Source organism: Strix uralensis, chromosome 12 (genome assembly GCF_047716275.1).
Source record: "Strix uralensis isolate ZFMK-TIS-50842 chromosome 12, bStrUra1, whole genome shotgun sequence".
NCBI classification, from domain to species: domain Eukaryota; kingdom Metazoa; phylum Chordata; class Aves; order Strigiformes; family Strigidae; genus Strix; species Strix uralensis.
Window position 1 is genome coordinate 2,390,809 of NC_133983.1, and position 26,722 is coordinate 2,417,530.

General features: G+C 50.0%; 2 protein-coding genes across 3 annotated transcripts in view; both read left to right on the forward strand.

Moving 5' to 3' along the window:
• EDC4 (enhancer of mRNA decapping 4) overlaps positions 1 to 23,522 on the forward strand; it is a 38,123-nt gene extending 14,601 nt beyond the window's left edge. The window contains exons 12-29 of one of the 2 annotated variants that reach the window (XM_074881160.1): positions 195 to 375; positions 2,226 to 2,298; positions 2,748 to 2,839; positions 3,485 to 3,681; positions 5,913 to 6,001; positions 6,777 to 6,930; positions 7,661 to 8,124; positions 9,865 to 9,966; positions 10,949 to 11,101; positions 12,445 to 12,481; positions 13,447 to 13,627; positions 15,544 to 15,699; positions 16,421 to 16,536; positions 17,207 to 17,372; positions 18,623 to 18,809; positions 20,056 to 20,275; positions 21,013 to 21,176; positions 22,517 to 23,522. In XM_074881160.1, the coding sequence (XP_074737261.1) occupies positions 195 to 375; positions 2,226 to 2,298; positions 2,748 to 2,839; positions 3,485 to 3,681; positions 5,913 to 6,001; positions 6,777 to 6,930; positions 7,661 to 8,124; positions 9,865 to 9,966; positions 10,949 to 11,101; positions 12,445 to 12,481; positions 13,447 to 13,627; positions 15,544 to 15,699; positions 16,421 to 16,536; positions 17,207 to 17,372; positions 18,623 to 18,809; positions 20,056 to 20,275; positions 21,013 to 21,176; positions 22,517 to 22,709 (2,925 nt within the window). In that variant the 3' untranslated portion in view covers positions 22,710 to 23,522. Of the gene's footprint in view, positions 1 to 194; positions 376 to 2,225; positions 2,299 to 2,747; positions 2,840 to 3,484; positions 3,682 to 5,912; positions 6,002 to 6,776; positions 6,931 to 7,660; positions 8,125 to 9,864; positions 9,967 to 10,948; positions 11,102 to 12,444; positions 12,482 to 13,446; positions 13,628 to 15,543; positions 15,700 to 16,420; positions 16,537 to 17,206; positions 17,373 to 18,622; positions 18,810 to 18,888; positions 19,305 to 20,055; positions 20,276 to 21,012; positions 21,177 to 22,516 lie in introns of those variants that run through there. The other variant, XM_074881161.1, reaches the window with a different exon arrangement.
• A 196-nt stretch (positions 23,523 to 23,718) lies between these two features.
• On the forward strand, positions 23,719 to 26,501 carry NRN1L (neuritin 1 like). The gene is made up of 3 exons (XM_074881162.1): positions 23,719 to 23,865; positions 25,797 to 25,956; positions 26,036 to 26,501. The coding sequence occupies exons 1-3, from the start codon at positions 23,808 to 23,810 to the stop codon at positions 26,316 to 26,318; spliced, it is 501 nt and encodes a 166-aa protein (XP_074737263.1). The 5' UTR covers positions 23,719 to 23,807; the 3' UTR covers positions 26,319 to 26,501.
• The last annotated feature ends 221 nt before the right edge of the window (positions 26,502 to 26,722 follow it).

Consider the following 26,722-nt stretch of genomic DNA (forward strand, 5'->3'; position numbering starts at 1 on the left):
GTCCTTGATTTCTTAGCAACAACTGAAAACATCAGCGCATTATCAACATTCTTCTTGTATCAAATCCCATCCTGAATCCAAAACATAGCTCTATTCTAAGAAGAAAAAAAAAAAATTAGCTCTATCCCAGCCAAAACCAGGACAGCGTGGTCTGCTCTGAAAGCCCAGGGACTTACTGTTTCTGATTCTTCCAGGTCTTGTATGTGATGGAGCTGATGCAGAACCAAGAGGAGGGTAAAGCTTACTTCAGCTCTATCTCAGAGTTCCTCCTTACCCACCCAGTCCTAAGCTTTGGCATCCAGGCAGTGAGCCGCTGTCGGTTAAGGCACACCGAAGTGCTCCCAGCAGAAGAGGAAAATGACAACTTAAGTGTAGGTAGGTGATGAAAAGAATTTGCCCGCTGTGAGATCAGGATGTTTTTCTTGACTGGTTTTCTCATGAAAGGCTGCCTCTCTTCTCTTAATCTGTATGAAATACATCCTGTGCACTAAAGCCTTTCCAAGCAGCACAGTTGAGTTGGATACAAGGAACCGCTGGAAGTCTCTGGTCCAACCTGCTGCTTGAAGCAGGGCTATTGCTGGTGGTAGATCGGGTCGCCTATGGCTTCATCTACTTGCATGTTGAAGGCCCCCAAACATGACATTTCTGGCTCTGCTCTGGTGCCCTGGCCCATGGCTGCGCCCTTTCCTAAAGAAAATGTGTTCTTAATATCCAGCCTGGACCTCCCAGCCCAGATTGTGGCCACTGCTCCTTACCACACAAACCCTGCTGAGATGTTTCTGTTATTAAAAAAGCTTTCCAGGGCTGTGCGGGCTGAAGTGAGTGCAAGGGACACTCTGGTTAAGGTACAAGATTAGCTGCTCGGTATCTGAGCTGTGATGCTTTTGCGATTGCGTAGCGTCGTTGCCCCCAGCAAAACACGGGGGACAGCTTCCTCTGGCAGCACAGGGCTGAGTCCCTCTCCAGCACAGTTTGATGCAGGCTCGCAGGAGCGCAAGGGTTCCTGGAGGAACTGGCAGAACGTATTTCTGTCACGGCTCGTCTGAGTAAACTCTGTAGTTAGACCACATGCTCACCCCTCTGATGTTTGAGAAACCAATTGTTTGCTTCTGAATCATTCTGCCTGAGCTGTGACCGGTGTGGGGACAGTATGCAGTCTGAGTTGAAGGAAAAGGTGGGGTTCTTCTCCATCGTGTCCAGAAGGCATATTGCCAAGCCACAAAGCTTCTCCTAACAGAAATGAATAAGTAACTCTCTTTTAGAGGAGAGACACATGAAACGTTTTCTCTGGCTGTTACTACAGTGAATATGACGGTGAGTCCTGTGCAGAACTGTCCCATCCAAGCGTTCCTTCATCACTGTCTCTCTTCAACTATTGGCTTGCTCCTGATCCCCTACTTTTCTCTTAGTAAAATTTGTAAAGATGCTTTGAATAACATGGACATGTTTACAGTTAGAAAGATTCCCGGGCTATCGGTAAAGCTGTGTCATGTGCTTCCATAGGCCTAACAGTTGATCCCTGTTGTCAATATTTGTGGTGTATTGCTCTGAAATGCAGAAGCAAAAATGATAGATACATGTAGCAAGTCAGCAGCAGACTGGGGCTGAAACTTCAGGTCCCTGACTGGTGCTCACATAATTGGGACAATTTGCATAGGAATGCCTAATACGTTTCATTAATAGGGAGTTGGGTTTATCTTTTCTACTCAGCCTCCTTAGCTTTCTGAGCAGTGAGACTGATACAGGTGTTGGGTGAGTGTTGTCAGCACTAGCTATGGGGAAGTTATTGCAAAGCTCTTCATAACTATAGCTATTTACAGCCAGGAAGGATGGTTGAGCCCTGGTCTGAACGTCTGTACAATATAAACTAGTGTGTGTCTTTTAAAAAATACCCAACCAGTCACTTCAACAGCCAGAACAGATCTCTGGCAGTTCCAGATCTCAGCTTCCTCCTCTTTACTTTTTTTTTTAATCTTCCCCCCCCCCCCCCCCCCCCCTCTTTCTTGAGGCTTGTTTGGCTGGATTAGAGCAAATTTGATTGTTCTCACATTGAAAAGTAAAGGGAAAGTAAGATATACTTTCCCTTAGCAGGGTAAATCCACCTCTGAGGCAGGTGATGAAGCTGTATTGTGCTGGTTCTCTGCTGCTGGTTCATTTACTGTGATGTTTTCCTAGTACTTTGTTTGCAGTTTCCATCCAACTTCATGTTTTTGTCTTACTTCCAGAAGGTGCTCAGGGAGCTGGGGCTGTTGAATCAGCAGCAGGCGTGCTGATAAAACTCTTCTGTGTGCACACCAAGTGAGTATGTGTAGCAGCTACCACGGGCAGCTGTCTGTGGTTGCCCTAATCCTGCACTGAGCTGTGGAAAGTTAATTTACCAATCCCTTTTGCTCATAACAAAAACTACTTGGAGCTACAGAAACTTCTAGCTGTGGTGTGGTCACTGGGGCCTTACCAGGCAGCAGCACTTCATGGTGTGGTGGCAAGCTAGTATTTTTGTCACCATGAGTACGCCGTGACTTAAGAGTTGTGCTCATGTATAAAGTGCTGGGAAGCATCTCCCAAATACCCTGGGCACCAGAACTGAGTGGTGCAGCTGAGGATCAGCTTCTGCTTCTTCTGTCACAGGCAGGAAACACTAAAGTGTATTCCAAGGGAATCAGTTCTGTGAAGAGAAATCTTCTAAGCATTAGACTTCTCTTGGTGATTCATAAAATAATCAGAGATGCCTGGTGTTTTTTTTTCAGGGCCCTACAGGATGTGCAGATTAGATTCCAGCCTCTTCATAGTCCTGACACAAGTTCATCCATGCCTTCCCATGGCTCTCATGAAGAATTTGGTGAGCAGTTGATCTTCAGTGTTGCTGAGCCTTTAAAGGTGGTTGGTGCGGGGGGGACAGCAGGAGGGCAGCTTTGGGTGTGTCTTTGTAATAGAGTGGTGTCATTGCATAAAGGACCCTGAATACAGACTAGCTATGAAGCAGGCCTCTTGGTTAGACCCCGGTGTGAGTATGGAGCATGGGGACATGTTAGGATAGGAGTGCTGATGCTTTGTGCATGCTTGAGTTCACCTTGCTAGGTGATAATCGCTTCTGCCAGAAACTAGACTTTTGTCTCTTGTCAGGCAGAAGAGATTACAGTGACACCAGAGCTTTGGGGGTAGAGGGGAGCTGGGCTGTGTGTAGAGTGCCCTTTCAGTTCATTCACCATTCTGGGATGTGGCTGTTAAAACTGGCCTTGCGTTTGGGGAAGAAAGGAAGCTTGGATCCCTTATTATCAAAGCCACAACATCCACTGTTTAGCATACAAAGAGTAAGCATAACACAAGATTTGCCTTGCCCTAAGCTTTGATTAGGGTGTTGCAGGGCTTTTGCTCATTCTTTTTGGAAACCAGTATGGCTGGCATAACTTCATACTTTGTGGAATTAAAGCTTTAGCTTTTGGGGGAAGTTCCTGTAAATTGATTTGTATTTCTCCCTTGAAAGCCTTTCCAGACCACATGGCTGATCTAAGCACAGAAGGGCTGGGATCTGAAAAAGGATCAGTGCACGGCTCCCAACCAGACCTGCGGCGTATCGCTGATCTGCCTGTGCCAGCAGACTTCCTTTCCCTCTCAAATGATGCCAAACCTAAGCTGATGACTCCAGATGCATTCATGACACCAAGTACATCTCTTCAACAGGTAACTGGAGAGCAGCACTGTTATTGTCGGTACAAGGGGTGTGTTTGGATTTTGATACTTCTGGGAACTTTTTCTGGGCAGTAATGACTGATAGGCTCTGCTAGCTGAATGCAAAGCACGCAGGAAACTGTGCATGTAACCAAACTGAGTAAAGACATGTTGGCACATCTAAAATGCTAAGCTGGCCTAAGCTTGTGCTGCGAGTGCTGTGTTTAGCTGCAGAACTGCTGATGTAGCTGTGTTGTGTAGAAATACGGGTTTGCTAACTAGCTGTATCTAAGCTGGGAGACTGCTCTTACTGGTTTACACATGTTGTTTGGGGTTGTGATATAACTATAATGGAAAAAAATATGCCATCTCTGCACATCCTGTCTTATGGGATCCTGGGGGAATGCGTGTCTGAAATTATCAGGTGTGTAGATGGGCCTGTAACATCTTCTGCATGAGATCTGCAAATCGGTGATCCAGTGGGGTTTTTTTGATTCTAACACAGCAGGCCTTAACTTGTACAGAAGACAAGACTTCTGTGTGTGTTCTAAGGTTTTCGGTATCAGGAAGCACGTGAAGCCTTCTGTGGGATTTGGTCATCTCTGCAATGAGCATGCATTTACTGCTCTGATGGAGCAGTCAGAAAACACAGAATTCCTCTTAATGCTCTGTCACATGTGTGTGGCCAGCAGTGCTGTATCACATACCCCTGGGTCCTGCTGGGCATTTCTAGAGGCTGTCTGGCACCGACAGTGTGCATCTGTCTGACTCAGCGCAGGTTTCTGCTGCCCCTTCTTAGTTATGCCAACAAGAAGAAATGCAGAAGCTCGCTGTTTCTTGGCTGCTCTGCCTCCGAGTGTCGTATGTTAGTTTGTCTTAAACCCACTCAGATATTCTTGCTTTATAGCCTGCTTTTGTGCCTCTACTGAATCTCTGTGCTGAATTTTTTGACTGTGTAGTTTTCTCCATGTGCTTTTAGAATGGGAGTAGACCCAAATTTAGAAGTATTTTTAGAAGTGCACCCTGTAAGAAAAGTGATCTGCAACTTAATTACAAGGTGTGGATTTCACTGGTGAGAAGCTGTGCTGTTTGTTTTCTCTGCCTTCCTGTGAGAAATGGACTGTCAGCAGTTCTTTGCCGTGCTAATACAGTTGTTGGAAGCAAGGAGGAGAGTGCTTGTGAGTAGGGCTCCACGTACAAATCCTGAGGCAGGGCTTCCCCCTCCAAGGGAGGAACATATGGCTGTCACCACAGCTTGGACGTGTCACTGGAGGAGCCCGGATGAAGATGGATAGCACAGAGAGATGTGCAGCAATGGAGTTTGTGCTGAGTTGACTAACGAGAGAGCACCACCCCAGCAACAACTTGGGGAGCAAAGAAGAATTTAAACTCCTCCTAAAGGTTTTGATGTTGCTGGTGAAGTTGCTGAGTGCAGGAGTTAATTTTGTGCCTGAGGGTGGGTAGCCTCCCAATGCAAAGATGTCCCAAGGGAGCAGGGAGAAGTTGTTGATGGGGTGATGGGTGCACATACTGTTTGCTGCAAAGAGCAGCTCACTCTTCAGTGTAACCGTTCAGGCTTTTCACTGCTGCCTGTTTCATGGCAGGCTTCTTCCTGCTGGCACCAGCACCCAGGAGCACTGTAGGGTGGAAACAGCCTTGAGTTCGGCTCAATCTCTGCTCTCTGCCATAAGCACCGTCAAGTGTAAGCTTGGCCACATCAGCTTTCCCAGCTGAATACTTGTGTGCTTATGCTGGTGTTCTCTGTAGGTGTTTCTTGGTAGCCAGAAGCAGCAGTGGGGGCCAGCACTGTGTTCTTCACTGCTAGCCAGCTAGTTCGATGAGCAATACCTCTTCTTGTGCATCGGAGCATTCTACTTCCATGTGTCAGCATTGAAGGACCTCTACAGACTCCGGCCTCACTAGTGGCAACAGACCTTGGCAAGAGCAGTTTAGCTCAAAGCACAAAAATGGCAATCTGGTGCAGAACCCTGCAAAATGCCACTTTGTTTTGGGAGAGCGATTGCTCAATAAAAACAATCATGGCTCATGTGATGAGGATGTACTGGGGTTTACCTTCGACCAGCACCTGAGCACTCTAGCAGTACAACTCAACCTATGGGGTTTTTTTTAATTTCCTCTTCACCAAAGACTCTTTAGGAGTTGTACTGGAGCCAGCATTCTCAGGTTAAGCTGTGCTGTCGGACTCTTCTGTCACATCCTGACCGCTGTGTATCTTCTTACAGATTGCTGTATCTCCAGGCAGCAGCGTCAGTTCCCTGACTGCAGTCACAGCCATGAGTAGCACTTCTGTCACAGATGCCTCTATGCCCAGGTAAATAGCGCATGTATTAAATAATACGTCTGCAGCTGAACTGATACGGTCCTTCAGGGTGATGCAGAGCTGGGGTGTATCTTGTAGGAGAGGAGATTGTAACTAGAGTTAGAAACTGGCCTGTGTCCCAGTGTCCCTATATGGGTAACTGCATCTCTAATGCAGCTTGGAGCATGCTTGTTGTCATCCGAGGGGCCAACAGTAGTGTTTCATTTGTGCCTCCTAGGGATTCTCTTATTGCATCTCAGTTTTGTTGCTTTACATGCTTCTCCCAAAGGGCTGTCGTTGTTTACAGGTAAGAGAACACTGCAGCCACCAAGGACAGGGAGATAATTGGGACTGTTAGGAAAATCTTACTAGTGTTGTGGTGGGTTGGGCTGCATAAGAGGTGAAAACTTCATTTCTGTGGGCTGGAAAAAGGACAAAGACCTATCCCACAGTGTCCTGTTTTTCCCTAAACTCTCAGTGTGCACTGAAGATATAACTGGTCCCTTTTCTCATTGACCCCTCGAATTCTAAGAGATTGTGATGTCCTCTGTTGTTTTGGGTTTTTTTGTTTGTTTCCACTTGGTCTTTCTTTGGGCTGTGTGGGGACTAGGAGATGCAGCTGCTACTTGACAGGGAGTGGCTGACCATGGTGGAAAGAGCAAGGGCTTGGAGAACACGAGTGAAGTTTGGATTGGTGACCTGTGGATCCCGTTTCCTCAGGTGTTTCATGCAGATCTGTATCATTAGGTTGGCCTGCTTGATTTGGTTGTATGTCTGTTTTCTGCAGGCCATCGGAAGACTTGACGGTGAGCCCCAAGATGCAGCTGGACACCAGCCTCACGCTGAGTAGCAGTAGCAGCAGTCTCCAGACTAGTCCTAGGAGCCATTCCGTTCTTATCCCAGGCCTCCCTGACAAGCTAACACCAAAGGCACCTGTTCCAGTAAGACTCCAAATGCTGCTCCCTTCCTTCTCCTCGTGGGCCAAGGGACCTCTTTTCAGAAATTAGACTTATTTGGACGTTAACAGGGCCAGTGTCTCCCCTTGGGAAAGCACAGCTACTGGCACAGATCTGCAGCCAGGTTTACCCCTCTTAATGGAACTTGACCTTGTGTAAAACAGCATGTCTCTGAAATCTAGAGAAAGTTCTAGCTTGTGCTGTCGCTATCACAGTGGTTGGAAATGGTCAGCCTTTGTGTTAGGAGACAGTGCTACCTGGAAAGGTTTCTTCCTCCTTGCTGGTCTTAAAGGTCCGAAACAATAATTTTCTATTCCTAAATTTTTCTTTCCAGGTGTGATGTAAAACAGATTATGACCAAAGCTTGAAATTGAAATAAGCTTTCAGTCCAGGAGATACTCAATGTTAAAACTAACTTTTTCCTTCAAAGAGAAGGGATCCTGGAGCAGCGAGGTAGAACTGGTGTTAGATTTTCCTTTGAAAGTGTGTTCAAACTAGCATTGTCTGAAGTGTGTTATTAGCCCAGCTGAGAGCCCATTACGAGTCTTGGGGCCCTTCTCTGTCTGCTGAACAGAGTGGGAGCACAGGGCTCACATGAGGAAAAGATACAGCTGGCTGTTTCCAGAGGTGGTTGGTACCAGCTGATTCTTGGGGTGTCTCCACATTACCCTGAAGGGTCTTGTTTGTTTGTTTTTTTTTTTTCTTTTGAATTAAGGTCACGCCAGGAAACCCCTCTCTAGCACTGGAACTACAGGAGGTGGAGCCCTTGGTGGTGCCCCAGGCCTCTCCCACCCGCGAGCGCTCGCCAGACGTCATTTCCTCTGCTTCCACAGCCATGTCCCAAGATATCCCAGAGATTGCTTCCGAGACCTTGCAACGCAGCTTTGCGGCAGCTCCGTCTGGGCTCCCTGCGGAGGTGCTGGAGCCCAGTCATCACGCAGACAGTATGGCATCCGCTGCCTCGGCCTTGCATTTGCTGTCTCCGAGGAACCGGCACAATTCAGAGCACAGCCACCACTCTTTGGACATGCCTCCAGTGGAGGTGGACAGACTGAATGCTCCATCGTTACTAGAGACTGCTTTAACTCAGGAAAATGCATCTTCTGACAGTGTTGTGAGTCAGCCTTGGCCAGCAGCTCCTGACATAACCAGAGAAACCAGGAACAGCATGGCAGACAGGTAATCACTTGGGTTTGTCTTGCTTAGGGCAATTTCTTTGCACTAGCCAAATTGCTGGCTTAGTCAAAAGCTCTTATGTTGTGATTAAACCCGACCAGTTATCCATCCCTCCTTTCTTTAAAGGATCTGATGATTCAGCCTTCCTGTGTGCTTGGTCTGTGTATACTGTGTCCTGAACTTCCTAGACCAGCTCTAAAAATTTGTGCTCTCTAATACCCCTTGCAGCACAAAGGATCTGTTAAGAAGGTGAAAAGTGTACTTTATTGGCTGTCATGTTCACCTGGGAATGGAGACATGAGATGGGATTTTTTTTATTTTACTATGAAAATAAAATCAGTGCAAGCTAAATTCTGCCCTGGGTGATGCATTCATGCATGCTCTTATTGAAAGGAATCAATTAGCACATAATTTACACAGGTTTGATTATAAGATAATGGTGTATTTCTCTTCTAGGATTGGCTCTGTGCAGCTAGCATTCTAAATAAAGTACTTCAAAAGTCAGGAAGTGAACGACAGTGTCTCTGTGGAGCAGGCTTGCAGAATGGGGCAGCATCACATATGCCTGCTTACCAGGAGCAAACCATTATGCTGTGAGCAGTGCTAGGATTCATCACAGAATTAGTGTCCCTGTCTTCTAGTGAGATGGGAACAGCAAGGTGCATCTGGCATCTCCAGAGTCTGTCTAGGCCAGGGCTGCATGCAGCATCAGAGTCTGCAGACACCTTCCTTTTCAACAGGAGTAACACGCTGAGAGTGTCAGTGTTGTCCCTCGAAACTATCCAGGGCTGTTCCCTCCCATCAGAACTGCAAGAGCAAGGCCTCACCTTGTGCCTCCACACCTGAGGACGCTGCTTCAGGAAATGGTCTCAGTTCTGATGGCTTTGGGGAGGTCACTGAGGCTGTGTCTCTATGCAGTGTGTTTGCTTTTGCTCATAATTTGAAGTTGAGAAAATACTTTTGTAGGAGTTTGCAACTCCCTTCAACACCACTCTGTCTTTGAATTCTTCAGGACTTCTCATATCAGAGTATCAGATCAGATATCTCTGCGTCTGAGATATTTCACTTGTGCATCAGTACAATTTTTTTTTGACATTCCAGCTCAGTCAAGCCATCAGCCTACATGAAATTAACAAGTGCTCATTTCTGTTTCAACTTTTTCCTGTGCACTGTATCCAAAGAGACCTGGTTTATGGCTTAGGAGCATGTGTAACTTCCAATTTCCTTTCAGAACCTTTATGAAACTCAGACTGGATTCGCTGTTGCAATTCTGTCTCATAGAGCTAACCCATCAAATTGGCACGCTTCTCTCTGTGTGCTGCTCAGACACTTGAAAGAACTGAGAAGCACTGATTTTTGCCCCGGTGACCAGTATTACTTGAGGAAAAACAAACCCAAGATGGTGCTGTTCACTGAAGTGCACAGCACTGCCCATTTTGACTGGTGGCTTACCTGTCTTGCATGACTGTGTGTTGGGAGATTGTTCTTGGTTAGTGCCTGAAGCATAGCTGAGCTGTTTTTCCCTTCTTAAGGCTTCCAGAAAAATGCATGGAGAAGTTTTGAGTGTTTATTGCCTCTAAACAACACTTGCTGCTCTCTGGATCTGTGCAGATAGGTGTGGGATTTTGTTTGTTTTAGACCTTCTATCTGGATCTCATGAGAAGTAGAGTGAGCAAATATCCAAGCTGGAAAAGACTTCCATGATGGTATTTTCTTTTTTTTTTTTTTTTTTTCCTCCTCTAGCCCAAGGGATGAGGTTGAAGAAAAGCACAAGAGCTCTTCCTATCATCGACACAGTTACCACCTGCTGCAGCATGACAGCCAGGATGCTAGTGCAGAACAAAGGTACCCGAGTGCTCAGCCCCCTCTCTCGCCCTGCATGGACTCAGTTCAGGCTGCATTCGTGCTTCTGTCCCCAGCAAGCCTTCACGTGTGGGGTGAATGTCTTTGCTTTGTCTCCTGACTTAATGTGTGTATGCAGTCCAGCTTCTGTAATGTTCTGATGACTTCAGCTGATGATGAGGTTGGCCTCTGGGCATTGTCCAATTTACTGTCTGTAGGGAAAAGTTTGACTCTGCAGCTCCTAAGGGCATGGACCAAGCTTGGTTTAATTATTAGTGAAAATCTATTAAAGGATCAGTTTCCAAATAGAGTGCCTTAGATAAGGTAGCAAGATATCTCAGGAGTTAGGGTCTTGCTTTTGATACCTTTGCTCCCTCATGAGCTGCCCTAAAGCTCCGTGGGCACGTTCTGTGTGCCTGGCAAGCTCAGTTTGACGGCTGAGGGTTCATTCATAATCCAGATTCAGACTGAAACGTGGAGCCTATATTGGATGGCTGGTCAGCAGCTGAAAGACTCCAAGGTCCTGAGGATCACATACTTCCTAGGCTCAACCTGACTCTCCTACAACGCTTGCTGTGTAATGTGCTTGCTGTCTGTAAAGCTGCACGGATGTGCTGTGCTTGGGTTTCCCTGCTGGGTCAGTGTCACATCCTGGGGGTTATGTGCTTGTGTGTGTGTGTGTGCAGCAAGAGCAGGCGTCATTCCACCACACTGCCTGAACCACAGTTATCCCTAATGCAGAGACCCTTCAGGGCTTGCTGTGCAGCACTTGAGCTCAGCCTGAGCAGACCTGGATCAAAACTGAGCAGCACACACCGAGCTCTGGAGTAGCCTCTGTGTTAAAGCTCGAGGTGGCGGGCGTCCTTAGCTGCGTGACTCTGGCCGTGTGTGGAGGAAGAGCAGAGTGTGAATCCCCTCCCCTCGGTACAGGCTAACGCTCTCCAGTATTGCAAGTGATGTCCTCTCCCCTGCTGTTCCTTCACAGTGACCATGATGATGAAGTTGCAAGCTTGGCTTCTACGTCAGGTGGATTTGGTGCCAAAACGTCTACGCAGAGGCTGCCTGTGAAGGACTGGAAAGCCAAGGCATCCCCTCGGGCTTCCCCGAAGCTAAAGCGGAAGGGCAAGAAAGATGACGGGTATGCTGGGCTTGCCAGAATGCAGGTGGCTGTGGGATCATCTGTGCAGGGCCACAACCTGATGTGGCTGTTAGCAGTGACACTGGGGTCTGAGGCGGGGCAGCAGCCACGTGCTCCCAGCCCTCACCCCGTTTTGCATTGGCAGTAACCTCACAGAAAGTGTTGCTGGTTACTCGGACACTGACGGCCACAGGGGTGTGGGAGTAGGTTCTGCACTACCTTTCCAGCTGAGACTCAAAATCCAAAATACAGCTTGGGTTTCAGAAGAATGTGTGGGAGGTAAATTGCACGTTGTGGGGGGACACTGGATCTATTTGCTAGTTTCAGTAAAGGCTTCATTGGAACTGAGCTACACTGTGAGCGTAGCTTAACGTGGCCTCCATTTCTGGTTGGCTTCTGAACGCTGGCACAGTGCCCTTGTTCAACAATATCTATCATTTGTTACCTGCTTGCTGCTTTTGTGTGTTTCTGAACATGCCCATATGAATGTCTTGTGAGTGCAAGCTGCTGGCTATAATGGTCTGCCCATGGGAAATTAGACCAACCTGTCTGCATTAATGTGAGGAGAGCAGCACAGCTTCTGCACAGGGCTCTCTTCTCTTCTTGTGTTCCCATAGCTCTGTGATTTGGATCTGGCTGTGCAGATTACAACAAAGATGGGCTATGGCATTAAGCTTCTGGCTGTCGTCCTGTACTGTGACACTCAAGCCCTTAGCCTCAGAAATGCCTTTCATTTTTCCTGCCTCTGTCCTTTTAAAGTTGCTGAATGGATGCTGTCTGGGAACAACAAATGTTTACTTTCCTTCTGGTAGGGTTTGAATATTCATAGATTTGTGACTTGGATGGAGTCGTGCAATATTAGTGGCTCAGTTCAGTGTTTTTCTTTATTCTGCTGTATATGCTGGAGGGCATTGCTAGTTTCTTCACCTTGAGAGCTGGAATCATTCTAGAGGATTTGAAGCTCATTAATTCTATATTAAAAAAATTGGTTTTTCTTTGTAAAATATCAGGAGACCTTCAAAAGCTGTTTGGCAAAGCCTTCCCTGGCTTTGAATTTGGACAAAACTGAAAAATGAGTGTGCGTTGTTTTTTGTAACAGTCCTCGTTAAGACTTGGTTCAGATCTCCTCCCTGCGAAGGGACCAGTCTGTAAGGAACTTCAGGGCCTGTGGATGGTGCAAACGATGGAGTCACAGTGCTGTAAGGACTGCGATTTCATCGCCTGTATGAGCTGGAGTGTAAAATCTAAAGCAACCGTAAAATGTGTGATCTGTTTTGGCAGAAGACTTGGATAGTAAGCGTAGTTAATTGACATAATTGGATTACTACATTTTTTATTTCCAGGGATGTGAACCAGTCGCCAAGATCATCTAACAACCAGGTGAGTCAGAGCTGCTCTGCAGTCCATCCCAAGGGCACGATGCTTCCGTTCTATTTACTGTCTTACTAAAGACCTGAGAGAAAGTTCATCCCAGTTCCTTGAAGTCCATGGGCCACTCCTGTACCCGAGCAGGCTGCGATGGGGCTGCGCTTGGGCTCGACATTGCTCTGTGACTGTGCAGCAGAGAAGGAGCTGCTCAGTGCTATCCAGACTGATGGTTTCCTTCTCACCTTTGCATATTGATGTCCATTTCTGTTCTCACGAGTCCTGTATCATCCAAGACACTACCACTCTTTAACTCTTCCCTGCTGAGATGGCTCGCATGTGTTGGCAGCAGGATAAGCTGTTCCCAGCAAAGTAAGGGTCACAGTGGGACTGGCCCGTTAGAATTTCTTATCCCTGTTGATAGTACCTTCATATCTAGCAGAAAGTGCTCTCAGCTGAGTTGTGTACGCTTCTTAAACTGCCCTTGATGTGTGTGCCTCCTTTAGATATTTTGAGCAGGTGAAGAGACAATAGATGTATACTTCTCCAGTTGTTTGGTTATTCATAAATAAGTGAAAGTGCTGAAAAAGTGCTCTAGGAAACCTCCTTCTTACTCTACTGATCACACAGCTCTTTTCATAAGTGTTTGAGGTCATTATTTACATTCAGAGGCCTAAACGCTCTCTCTCAGTACCTGGCCAAAAGTGTTTTCTTCTGGTTTTTTTAGACGCCAGAGCTTTGAAGAGAGTCTTGAATCTAAGCAGTTGAGGATATTCTAAGCAAGCATTTATGAATTCCGTGTGGGAACTTCATGTACCTTTATCAATTTATTTTGTGGGACAAAAGCCTTAGAAATAGGGATTAAACTGGCCCTGTTTCTCTGCGTTGTGTGTTACACTTCAGTTGACTTAGTCAAGCTTTCCGATAGGCGTTGACCTCCAATCCTGCTAGAAACGACTGCTTGTGCTCTCCACGCGTAGGTGACACCGGAGTTCCAGGATGAGCTGATGTGCATGTTGAGGAGCCAACAGCGGGAGCTCTCGGAGCTGCGTCAGAACCAGATGGAGCTTCTGCAGAGACTCACGGATCACCTTGATGCCGTTCAGAGCTCCCTTATGGGCCATATGGAGAGGGTGATTGACTCCCAGCAGGAGCAGGAGCGTATCCTTTGCAAATGTGGCATGGCACTGAAGGAGTGGAAGGCTGCAAAGCAGACTAAAGACGTGAGGAAGGCTAAGAAAGTTCAAGGATCTTGGTAGCTTGGGCCATAGGTGCAGTAGAGTTGCCTGGCTGCAATAGAAGTACTTCAGTTCCTCTCAGTCCCTTTCTAAGGGCAAGACACTCAAAAGTAGAATGGAGAAAAACTGATACTTTCTCCATGCCACTAAATCTTCCAGTTACCCGTTAAGACCATAAGTGCTGCAACACTGCAGCAGTCTAGAGGTACACCTAATACACCATCCTACGTCAGGCAGTGGCCAGCTGCACAAGAGTAATTATGGGTTGCTCCGTTCCTTCCTTTCCTCCTTAAGGCGAGTCAGTACTTGCACCAGAAATAGCACCTGACTGCCACACTGCATAGCTGAATATAGAACTACCTTGTCTGTACCCATATATACTTCTGGTGGTGCACAGGTCCCTTATGTGTTTTCTAAAAAGTACTTTCTTTTGGTGTTTTCAAACCTGGTATCCAATTATTTTTATTGTATTGTCAGTAGTCAGCTCCTGTACATCTTTTGCTGCACTGAATTTGGTCATGTTCCCTAAACTGAGCAGCTCCAGCCTGTTTCATGTTTGAAACCAGTCTTAACTTCTATGACATGACAATGATTTCTGTTTTCTTTATTAATTACTCTTGGATTTTTCCTTTTTGATCATCAGGCTGATATTTTCATAGATAATTCAGATAGCTTTCTACTGAAGTTTGGAGTCTAGAGCTATATTGTAATATTAGAGTAATTTTTCCCTATCTGCACTGAATTTTGTCAGCAACTGAATTGTCTTTTCACTTTTTGTTGGGTTTTTTTGTTTTGGTTTTTAAGATGCACATGCATCTCAGAGTTTGTGTGTTGGCTCCGTCAGAGAGCTTGGTTGCTTCGTGAGGTATGACTAGCTTTTCTGAAGCCTGAGGTTGCTTTCGTACCCTATATCGCTTATGTCCACCAATTCCATCCTGTGGAAACTATTTACCAATTTGCTTTTTACGGCTGTTGGGCTACTTTGTTTCTGTAGTGGTTTTGGCTGAGATGTAGTTCATTTTCTTCACAGCAGCTGGTGTGGTGGTGTGTTTTTGGATTTGTGACCAAAACAAGTTGATAACACACTGATGTTTTTGCTATTGCTAAACCTCGTCAAGGCCTTCTCTGTTTCTCACACTACTCCACCAGTGAGCAGCCTGGGGGTGGGCAAGAAGTAGGGAGGGGACACAGCTGGGCCAGGTGACCCCAACTGACCAAAGGGATGTCCCATACTGTATGACGTGCTCAGCAGTAAAAGCTGGGGGAAAGGAGGAGGAAGAGGGGACATTCAGAGCGATGGCGTTTGTCTTCCCAAGCCACTGTTACCTGTGATGGAGCCCAGCTGTCCTGGGGATGGTTGAACACCTGCCCGCCGATGGGAAGTAGTAAATGAATTCCTTGTTTTGCTTGGCTTGCATGTGCAGCTTTTGCTTTACTTATTAAACTGTCTTATCTCAACCTGTGAACTTTTGCCCTCCCTGTTCTCTCCCTCATCCTGCTGCAGAGGACTGAGTGAGCGGCTATATGGAGCTGAGCTGCCTACAGGAGCAGCTGAGTTAACCCACAGTACACAGGGAACAGCCCTGTTGAGCTGCTTCTAGCTCTTTGGCTTTTCCACCACACCTTCCAGAGCTCTTCTCTCACCCTGATCATTTGTTTAAGAGCACCCTGTTGTTTACAGGAACACATCAGCAATGTTATCAAACCCCTCTTTCACCAGAGCTGTAAATTTGCTCTCACTGAGCCTCTGGAGGTGAGGCTAGCATCCATCTTTGTGGACCGGAGTGTTGAGGGTGGAGAGGAAATCTGTTTGTGTTCCTTAACATGCATTCTCATTAGAGAGAAGACTAGACCGAGCGCTGACGGAAGGACAGCAGCGCAATGGGCAGCTCCAGGAGCATTTGTCTCAGCAGCTCTCTCAGACCCTTTCCACTGCTGTGTGTAACCGTCTGGAGAGGACCATTCGTGAGGAGATGAAGAAGACCGTACCCCAGTGTGAGTGTTGAGCCTGGGTTTGGAAGGTGGATCCCTATAGCCCCGGTGGGACTGAAAACATGCTGTGTAAAAGTGTTGGCACTGCGTGAAGTAGGAGTTAGGTTACATGAAGAGTAGTCATTGCACTTTAAACTGTTGCAGGCCCCAGTGTAATCTGAGGAGTTGTGGTTTGGAAGGAGTGTGAGGCTCCCAGAGGGGATGCTTTTCCAGAGAATGTGGTCTGACCTTCCGTTATAATCCATAAAGCTTCTGGGGTCTGTTTGGTGGAGGAAGGCAAAAGAGGCTAATGAGTATGGAAACGTTGAGACTTGACTGGAGCAAACTTAAACTTGTCTTTGCCCTTCCTTGATGCTCTGGCACCATCCATGTAAGGAAATGTTCAAAGAAATGCTGGTGGCCAAGCCGCCTGCAGCCATTAGTGTCCACCATTCTGCTTGAAGCAGGGCACCTACTATTCTGCATCAGATCAGCTGTGACTTTGTCAGGGCAAGTCTTGAAAACCTTCAAGGTTGGAGATTCCACAGCCTCTCTGGTGACTTCCAGAGCTGTACCACCTTCCTAGCAAAAAGTTTCTCCTAATGTCCAACCTTAGTTTCCCAAGCTAGAACTTGTGCCCATTGCCTCTTGCTGTGTCACATCCAGGAAGAGTTTGACTACTCTTTCTTTTTCATGTGACTCGAGGCTTAAAGCTGCAACTGTGACATGTTTGTGTTGTGCCTAGGCATTTCCAAGAGCATGGATCCTATCACTGGCCAGCTAAGTAACACCATTGCTGCCAAGCTCACTGCTGTTGAGGGGACACTGAAAGAGAGTATCACCAAGCTAGTGAAATCAAAGGTAAGAAGAACCAGACTGTAGCTTTTCCTGGGGATATTGAGTTGTCACCTGCCTGGGTAGTGACTCCTCATACCTCTTCCCCTCACCTGTATCTCCAGGTAAGGTCAGTTTAGCTGCCAGTGGTCAAAACTCTTTCATGGGCTTATCAGGAGAGCGAGCTCATTGTATACTCCCCTGCCTGCTTTGCCTCATCTTTACCTTTCTTTCATTTACCAAGTTGTTAATTTTCTACTAGAGATTCTCACTCCAGCAGTGGTTTTTAGGGCCAAGTCAATCAGCCAAGTGGTGAAGGTTTACTGGCTTTTCTGCTTTCCGCTCTGCTCTCCACTTGTACGTCATTTAGGGAGCAAGGAATGGTGGATTGTGGGAGGGAAGCAGGGGAAGGGGAAAGGAGCCATGTCTGACTGTGCCACCTTCCCTTGCTCTACAGCTCAGCGACAGGGAAATCGTGATGTTCTTGGCCAGCCCCTCAGCAAGCAGATGCTCTGCCTGCTGTAGTCACGGTGCAGCCTGGTCAGTGGAAGGAGCTGAGGGAATACACGCTTCTGACACTGGGTTGTCCTTTCCTGGTGTGGGTGTGTTGCAAGGACCTACACTGTTTGTTCACATCTTTAGTCTGCAGCAGACTATTGTTAATTTTCTGGAATTTCTTCTGTGTGTTTTTTGTAAGAATCTTACAGATACTGTTGTGAGGGCAACGGCCGATACCCTGCAGGGGCCGATCCAGTCAGCTTACAGGGAAGCATTTCAGAGCGTCGTGTTGCCAGCCTTTGAGAAGAGCTGCCAGTCCATGTTCCAGCAAATCAATGACACCTTCAAGCAGGGCACGCAGGAATGTGAGTAGGTTTTCTTCTCTGAGTTTTCTCTGCACAGCGTATTTGCATTAGGGGCTGACAACAAAATGTCCTTATGTCTTTGCCTTTCAGAGTTTCAGTGGTAACTGTTTAACCTCTTAGCCCATCTGCGTGCTCCGTTTCACACTTGGGAAACAGAAGCAGAAGTGAGAAAATTTCTGTGGGTGGTGCTGTAAGAACAGAGATTCACCTCTGGTCTTTGTAGCCCATGCAGCGAAACACTTGGCCTCATTCTGTGAATCTGTCTTCATTTATTGAGTAGTAAAGCCCAGCTGTAGGATTACCCCATCCTGACATCAGGAAGGTGATGGATGGAGTGGGTAGCAGTCCTGCAGCTAGGCCCTCATCTCAGAGGGGTAATGGACTGGGGAAGGTTTAGAGAAGGGTACGGGGATGATCAGAGGTTAAATAGTGGCTGAACAATGTAGGCATGGTCAGGCTGGAAAAAAGAAAAGTATACCCTCAAGTAAGGAAAATTGTACACTGATGGACTGGAGGAAGTCTTTCCTGTTCTTGGGCTTGGGATCCAGTTTCTTGGCCTTCTGGGAGGCCAGGCAGGTATTACTCCACAGAGCTAGTTTCTGAGGGGGCCTGAAGTTGGCTACTGCCAGCACAGCGACTCATGTTGTCCATAGATCTGCAGAGTGTCTCCAGCTGCTGTTTATTTTGCACCCTTTCTCTTCATCACAAGTCTCCTGCAAGCAGATAGAACTTATATTCTTCTCCCTTTTGATACATTCTTCTTTCTCTCTTTTGATCAGACCAGTTCATAAAATATTTTAAAATACAGCTTTTTGATCTCTGCAGACATGCAGACATTTTTTTTTTTTTTTTTTTTGGTCAGAAATGTTCCTCCTCTTTCTTCATTGCCATCGAACTCTGTCACTAATGCAGATCACAGCTCACACTGTGTATGAAATCAAATACCCTTACTCCCACCTTTATCTTGCCCTGAACAAACAGTGCCTGTAAAGGTCTGTCGCAAGATAACTCACAGCTTTGTTGCTTTATCATGTAATGCTGCGTGATGGGAAGGCTGGAAGCAGGGTTTCTAGGTTAGTGTAATGCAGCCCAGAACAAGGCTTGTGCATTCTCCCCCCTCTCCCACGCTTGTATACTGGCTCAATAATTGTTTCTGCTGGAGGACGTGTGGAACCTGGCAGCTGGATTTCTGCCCTGACCATCTCCACAGGTACTGATGGCACAAATATCTTCCTCTCTGGTCGCTGCAGATATCCAACAGCTCGAGACTCACTTGAAAAACAAGAAAGTACGAGAACAGGAGGCCCGGGACCCGCTGCTCAATCAGCTTCGACAGCTCATCAGCACCTTCCAGAGCACCACCGAGCAGCTGGCGTCCACTGTCGCAGCCAGCGTCCATGCTGAGGTCCAGCATCAGCTGCATATTATCGTGGGCAAGTAAGTTGGCAGCTGGGCTTGTGGAGAGAGGTGTCAGCGAGAGGTATACGTGTGCGTAACAAAAACCTCTCCCTGCTAGGTGTGGAACAAGCCGTTTGCCACTGCAGGGCTGCTTGTTGACTCTGTGCACAGTGTGACAAAGCGTGTGGGCTGGTGTAACTGCTGCCCTGTAGGACACAAAACAAAGACCACAGAAGGTTTCTAACAACCAACTGTATCGCTGGTGCATCTGGGAGCTCAGGGCCTGCTTTTCACAGGGCATGTTGGAGGACAGAAGGACCTAAGGCAGCCCAAAAGTACGCTCAATTCTGACAAGTTCTGAAATGTTCTTCTGGTCTCTTGAAGGCTTTTCTTCCTAACTCTGTGTCCTCAGGCATACCAGCAGTTTCTGCAGGCTGGTCTGTCCTCCCAGCTGCTCTGCAGCAATTTGTGCTTGGCCATCCTTGTTTCAAGAGGTGATCCCAGCAGTGCCTTCAGCGTGTTCACACCGTAAAGCTGGTGGTGGGTTGCCATTGTTCACCTGTGGGGCAGAACACCCCTGTCTTTTTTTTTTTAAGCCACTAGAACATATGTCAGAGCACATTGGGGTCTTTGATGCAGACCAGACTTCTCAGGAAGGCTGCCAGACTAAATTCTGGTCTTGTGGCGTGGGCTGTGCTTGCTCCCAGGGAAATCCTGCTGTTCTGTCTGTGGTAGAGCAGGTTTGATGCCTTTGCACTCTCGGTATGAGGGGGGAGGATCGAGCCCCTGGGGGGGAAGGGTGTAACACACAGCCGTGGAGCCTGCACTGGGAACTGGTCTGCTCTGGAGAAGTCAGAGGCTCAGTGGAAGGGTGTTCTCATTCTAAAGGTGTCCTTGGCACCTGGGAAACTGCATCTGATGGATCTGATGCGGAAAGCTGGGCCCGTTTGGGGATGAACTTAGAGCTCGGTAGCCTTGCTTGTAAGCCAGAGACATTAAAGATTTAAAACACTGTATGATGAGAGACTTAATTCCCCGAAACACCACTTTCCTGCACAGAATCCCAGCATCTTCTACACGCGCCCTGGGACTTTGTGGTGTTGGCCACAGAGCTACCTTGCTCAGCGAGTTTCCAATGCCTCAGAGCCATTTGTATTAACCCTTTGGGAGCCACATGACAATAAGCAAGCCAACCTGTGCTTTCTCGCTGGTACAAGCTTTGTGCAATGTTGTCCCTCAGCAATTCATTTTCAGAGACGCCTTTGGGTTTTGTTTTGTTTTGTAGCATGCAGGAGTCTATTTTGGCCCAGGTGCAGAGAGTCATTAAAGGTGAAGTGAGCCTGGCTATGAAGGAGCAGCAAGCAGCTGTCACCTCGAGCATCGTCCAGGCAATGCGCTCAGCGGCTGGGACTCCAATCCCCTCTGCTCACTTGGATTTCCAGTCTCAGCAGACTCACATCCTTCAGCTGCTGCAGCAGGGACACCTCAACCAAGCTTTCCAGCAGGTACCTGGGTTTCCTGGCAGTGGGCATGGCTGCTTGTTTGGGGATGGAGTGGGGAGAAAGGGCTTCTTGAGGTGGGGACATAATCCCACAACAACTTCTACAGGAGTTGACTGAAAAGACCTGAGGCAGCAAACTGCTGGAGGGCTGCAGTGGCACTCTCGTGCAGGTCGAGCCAGAGCTGTGCAAGTTCCATGATTTGATGGTAGTTAAGTTCCTTCTTCCCTGCCCGTGCCCTGCCAGGACAGCGTCAGCGCTCCCGTAAGCCAGAGTGTTTTGCCCTCGGCGGTGGCACATGGTGTACCCCCAAAGAGGAACAGCTTCATAAGCCTCTCCGGACAGATCTACCAGCTGGGGCCTGACCTGGCCTTTGCCTTTGAATATGTGGGCAGATCTGTTTGAGCCGCTGCAGACAAACTCCTCTGAGAAAAATAGCAATGCCATGCCAGTGGGCTGGCAGGGGATGCAAACATGGCCCTGCTCCATGCTGCTAGCTCTAACCTGCTCCCTTCTGTCTGCTTGTGATCTGTTCTGCTTTGAACACAGAGCTGTCCTCTGAGCATATAGACTGAGAGCCTGGTCCTGTTTGTGTGTACAGCAGGGTTTGCAGAGAATTCTCCTCCCAGAGGAGGCTGGCGAGCCATTGAGCTGCCCCAAGGCAGAGGGCTGTCGCTGCTTTGTCCTGTCCCCCTCACCTGCCTGCTGTTTCCTCTGCATTTCTAACTGTGTCTTTCTTGCAGGCTCTGACAGCAGCTGATCTCAACCTGGTTCTGTATGTCTGTGAGACTGTGGATACTCAGCAAGTATTTGGGCAGCATCCGTGCCCGCTGTCCCAGCCCGTGCTGCTCTCTCTCATTCAGCAGCTCTCCTCAGATTTGGGTACTCGTACGGAACTGAAGTTGAAGTGAGTATGATCAGAACACTAGTTCTGAACCTATGCAGGCCTGTTCCTGGCTCTGACTTTAAATTCACTGCCTGGAAGTGGAAGGTGGTGCTTCGACCAAGGTCCCAGCTTGTGTAGCCTGTTACTGGCATGTGAACAACCAGTAATGACTTGGAAAAAGCTGTAGGCATTGCTGTGGAAAGCTTTGCTGCCCAGAGGTAGTAGGAGAAGGGGCACCCAGCTGTAGGTGCTGTTACCTCCTGGATTATAGTCTGTAAATATTACACACAGTCTGTACAGCCATCTCCCAGCCAAGGAACAATCCCTCTGTGGAGGTAAAAGGAGGGATAGTGCCATGTTTCCTGAATAGCTTAATATCCAGAGCAACTTTGCTCTGTCCTCAGCTCTTAACCCCTCGCTGGACTTTGTGTTGGCAGTTTCTTGTCGTGACTGCCACACAGGTTCAGTGGGAGGTGGCAGCAGGAGCTACTGGAATTAATGTCTGTTAGATGTTCTAAGCAAAGCTCGTGTGACAAGATAGTGACTGTGCTGATACTTGCCATGAACATTTTTAGTGAGTGAGTCAAAACCCTGTTATCTGCTCTAAAAAACTAACTTTTTAAGGTACCTGCAGGTTTTAACTGTGTCTTGTATGGAAAATGACTTAAATCAAGTTTGTAACTCAACAATAGAGGTAAAGCAAGCTAGAAAAACTGAAGAGCTCTAAGTTACAGACGAGCTGGTAAAAAGTTGCTGCTAAAGTTAAGTTCAGGCTGGTCTGCTAGTGAAAAACGTTTGCAGGGACCACGTTGCCTTACTGTCAGGCTGTGGGTTGAAAGTTTATGGCTTGTCTGAACTTCAAAAGGCTTGTTGATAGAACTCTTGCTCTTCCCCCACCCTTTCCTGGATGGACATATTGGAAGACCTTAAATCTATCCCTCCATGAAATAAGCCTCACTGCTGAGGATTTTTACTGTCTAGTAAGTGACTAATTCTGCTTATGCTAAAAAGGCACCAAAGAAAATATCTACAGAGCTGTGACCAGGCATGGCCTGTGGCCAAGAGCCACCTCCAGCTCTGTAGGGAGTTCTGGCTTGCTCTTGTGCCTGCTTGGTTCAGGCAGCCAGATTGTGTTGCACGAACTGCGGGCTGGAGGCTACAGGCTGCCCTTAAGTGTCGAAGAAGGGATAGGTGGCCTCTGCTGTGAGTCAGTGACGTTTCTTTTCTGATGGTTGAACATCCTGCACCGGGTTTGGGTGGGTGGGGGAGCAGAATTGTGCATCTCTTCAGTGCTAAAATGAACTGATTTGAGTTGGGATCGCACACTGGGTTCGGTTCTAACCCTGGTGTCTCTCCTTCAGTTACCTGGAGGAAGCAGTGATGCACCTGGACCACAGTGACCCCATCACCCGTGACCACATGGGGTCAGTCATGAACCAGGTGCGGCAGAAGCTCTTCCAGTTCCTCCAGGTGGAACCCCACAACACGCTGAGCAAGCCTGCCCGTCGCCTCATGATCATGCTCCAGGGCCTGGTCACCCCTGGCATGACCTAGGAGGACCTGGCTACCTTGTGGGCTGCTCCATGGAAGCCCACCCAGCAGATCCAGTAGTAGGCTTGTGTTAAGAGCTCTTGCCAGGAAATCTATCAACATGTGTGTCTTGTCTCTAAGGCAAACGCCATCTGTGTATAGTCCCAAATAGTCACTGAACGCTCACTTGGCTTATTTTTCCTAAATAGCCTCTTTCTGAGAGAGTTAAGTCTCTTTTTCACCTGCCCATCCGTCCCTGAGGCCTGGCTGGCAGTCCAAGTCGCATTCAGCAGAAGCCGGTGGATTTCTTACCCCTTTAGTTTGGAGGCTGCTGCCGTGAGCAGAGGAGGGAGGTGCACGCTGAGCCCCCAACAAGGGGGCCGCTGGGGCCACGTGCTCCTCGTTGACCAGAAACTAGTACCCGTGTCTTAGTCGAGGGAGGACTCCACCTCCTCCTCCCCAGTGGGGTGAGTAGCTGGGAGGATATCAGCCATTTATCTCCAGCTCCACTCTGCCCCCGCCGTGGGGTGCCCAGCCCCTCCCAGGTGGTGCGGGCAGGTTTGGGCAGGGGGGCTGTGCGTGCAGGCAGCTGGGGGGCCCGAGGAGGGGCTCTGGGTCGGGATGCTCAGGCAGCAGTGAGCTGCGCCAGCCCCTGGGGGCCATCGGTTCTGTTGTGTGTTGGAGCATGTCCATGGTTCAGACGTTAGGTTTGATTTTACACCAGGGTTTTTCTTTTTATCTAAATTTTGAAGGTTTTTTTTTTTTTTTTTTGGAAATAACATTAAGAACAATTCAATAAACAACTTTTTGAGAAAAACGAGTGGCGATCTGCTTCTGTGGTGCTGCGGGGGGAAGGGTGTGTGGTCTTGACACTCATGGAGAGCGGGAGCCCGGCACCGCTGCCGGTGCGCCGCTGCCCGCAGCGCGGAGACACTAATTCCCCTTTTCACAGCAAAAACGCCGCCTCCTTTTCTTCCTCCTCCTCCCCCCTGGGCCTTGCGTGCTCGGGGGTCCAGCCCCGGGGGGCTCCCCCGCGCGGGGCGGGGCCGGGGCGGGGCCGGGGCTGGCGGCGGCGAAGCGCGGAGCACACGGCGGTGGCGGCGGCGGCGGCGGGGCCGCACCATGGGCTGCGGCTGCTGGCGGCTGCTGGGCGTCGTGTGCCCGCTGCTGCTGCACCTCGGTGAGTGCTGCCGGGGCGGGGGGGGGGGGGGGGGGAGCGGGACCCCCGGCCGCCTCCGGCTTCCCCGCCGCCGGTACCCTCTTTAGCTGCGGGGAGCGGGGTGCCCGGTTGCCCCGGGGCTCAGCGCTCCACCGTCGCCCCCTCTCCTCCTGCCCTGGGACGGTCCCCGAGCTCCGGCTCCCCAGCCCGGAGCACCGGCCCCCCCCGCTCCCGCTGGCTCTCCCTGCCCGCCCGCCTTCACCCGAGCCCCCTGGCCGCTGGGCACCCATCGCCCGGCAGATGCCGGGGGGACTGCACAGGGAGTGGAGGACGGGGACTGCCAAGCCTGGGGGGGTTCAGGCTCAGAGCGTGGATGTTTCGGGCTCTCCCCCAGAAGCAGGATCGGCGTTCGGTGGGGAGCCAGCGGTGCTCTGCAACACCCCGAGAAACTCCCTCCGTGCGTTTCCCCTGGGGCTCGATCCCTGCCGGAGCCAGGGGCAGGTTTTTCCCACGTGGTTTTGCGATGGGGTAGCAGAGATTATGCCCTCCTGGTTTCTCCTTCCTTGCCGAGGGAGCTGGGTGGACGAGAGGGCTCATGCCGGGCGTTAGAGGAGTCCAGGAGGCAAAAACCCAGCCTGCGGCGGGGACCAGCTGCCCGAGGGAAGGATCTGCTGACCCCAGCCCAGTGTCCCTGGGCTGGTGGGAGACACGCTTTTTGCCAGGCTGGGTCGAAAGAGGAACAACAGATCCCGCTTTCTTTGTTATACCTGTGACATTTGTGATGTCTCACTCCGAGACTTTTCTTGGTGATGTGCTTGGGGGGTTTCTCATCGTGAACACCCGCTGTGCTCTGTGACAGGCTGAGGTTTCAGGCTCGCCCCGGTGTTAGTCTCGGCCACAGCCGCTTTGCTCAGGGCCTTGTTCCAGGGGCACAGGCATGGGATGCCAGCGGCACGGTACACGGCTCCCTGGAGACATCCTGGCTGCCTCAGCAGCCGCCGAGCAACTTTCAGCTGCTTTTGGAGTCACCTTCCCGCAGAGGACGCCTCCGGGACTGTCCTCACACCTTTTTAGCATCCTTAGCTTAGAGACCTCCCAGGCGCACACCCACCGCACTTCCAAAAGTCCCTGTGCCTCCCGTGACGTGACCCAGGGACCCTACGTCCGTCTGGACCCCCAGGGCAGAGCCAAGGACCGTGCAGAGTTTCCCTGTGACCCAGCCACACACCAGCTCTTTTTGGGCTTCCCCCCCCCCGGCTGTGAATGCACTCGCAGTCATCCCCTGGCACCCATCGTCCCGTGGCTGGCACTGGGGTTCAGCTGCTCCCGGTGGTTCATCCCTTGTGGAGCAGAGCAGGGAATTGGGGCTTCCCAGGGTGAAGTAGCCAGAGTTGCACTTGTACCTCTTCCTTTTGTGTTTTTCCTTTTCTTTCCCCTTTCCCCTTTTTCCTTTTCCCTTTCCCTTTTCCCTTTTCCCCTCCCCTTCTCTCCCACTGCAGTAGGAGCAGGGACTCCAGCTTGCCAAGTGTTTGCTTTTGGTTTTTTTCCGTTGTAGTCACAAATTAATCTTTGCTGTTAGGGGATAAAAGCCGAGACAGATGGCTCCAGGGAGAGAGCCTGGGAGGCCCGAGGTTTTCCCCTGCGGCTAATGATTTACCCGAAGTGGCCGGCACGCCGCTCTTCCCCTGTGGCTAATGGCAGCATCACTTGTGGGGTCATCACATCGTGCCACGTCAGGCTCCTGGGCCGGGGGCGAAGGTTCTCTCCGAGCGCCTGCGGAGAGGATGCTGTGGGGTCCAGCAGGATGTGGGAGGGGGTGCCAGCCCCTCGCCACATTTTGGAGCCCGGTGTCACCCTCACTCAGTGTCACCCACACCCCCTGCGCCCCTGAGCTGGGTGGGCAGTGGCTGTCGGGGGGTCTGCAGGGGCTCAGCTCCATCTCTCCCCTGCAGCCGCGAGCCAGGAGCCCGTCAGCATGGTGGGGAAGTGTGACACCATCTACAAGGGCTTCGCCGGCTGCCTGCTCAGCCTGGGGGACAGCATGGCCCAGAGCGTCCGGCAGCAGCAGGAGGAGGGCAGCAAGGAGGCGCAGGAGCTGGACACCATTTGCAAGTGAGTGTCCCCATCCCCGTGGGAGCTGCCGGGTGACCCGCCACCAGTGGTCCCCCCCCACTCCTGCCCCTCTCCCCAGGTCCTGGGATGACTTCCACGCCTGTGCCAGCGAGGTGCTGTCGAGCTGCCCCGAGGAAGCGGCCGCCATCTGGGAGTCGCTGCGCCAGGAGTCCCGCAAGATCCAGTTCCAGGGGAACCTGCAGGAGCTGTGCAGTGCCCGGGGACACGTGGCCAGCGCCCACGGCTCGCCGGCCGCTGAGACCAACCAGGCCACGCTGCGGGGCTCAGCCACCCGCCTGCGCCCTGGCCTCCTGGCCCTGCTGGCCCTGCCGGCCCTGCCGCTGCTGGTGCCCCGGCTCTAGCCCTGCCCTCTCGCGGGGTGCCCAGTTGATGCCCTGGGTCTGTCCCCTGGTGCTGGCCGGGCACAGGCACCCGTGGTCCCCACCGAGCCCACCTCTCCCCAGGGCATCCCTCGCAGGGCACAGGCCTCTCCTGCAGCCCTTCAGATGGATTTATATTTATATTAAAAGACGCTTTTACATTTCTCCTGTCTCTCTGTCATGGGATGACCCTCGCGCCCTTTCCAAGCTCTGGGTTTGCTCTGGGGATTGGAGTGAAGATGCTCCGTGGACCAGCCCCAGGGAGGGTCACTGGGGGGGCTCTGACCCCCCCCGGCACATTGCCCACGGCCACACCGCACAGCCCACAGGACCATGATGGCCCCAGGGAGGGCTGCACCGGGGATTCCCACCACCCTGCAGTTCCC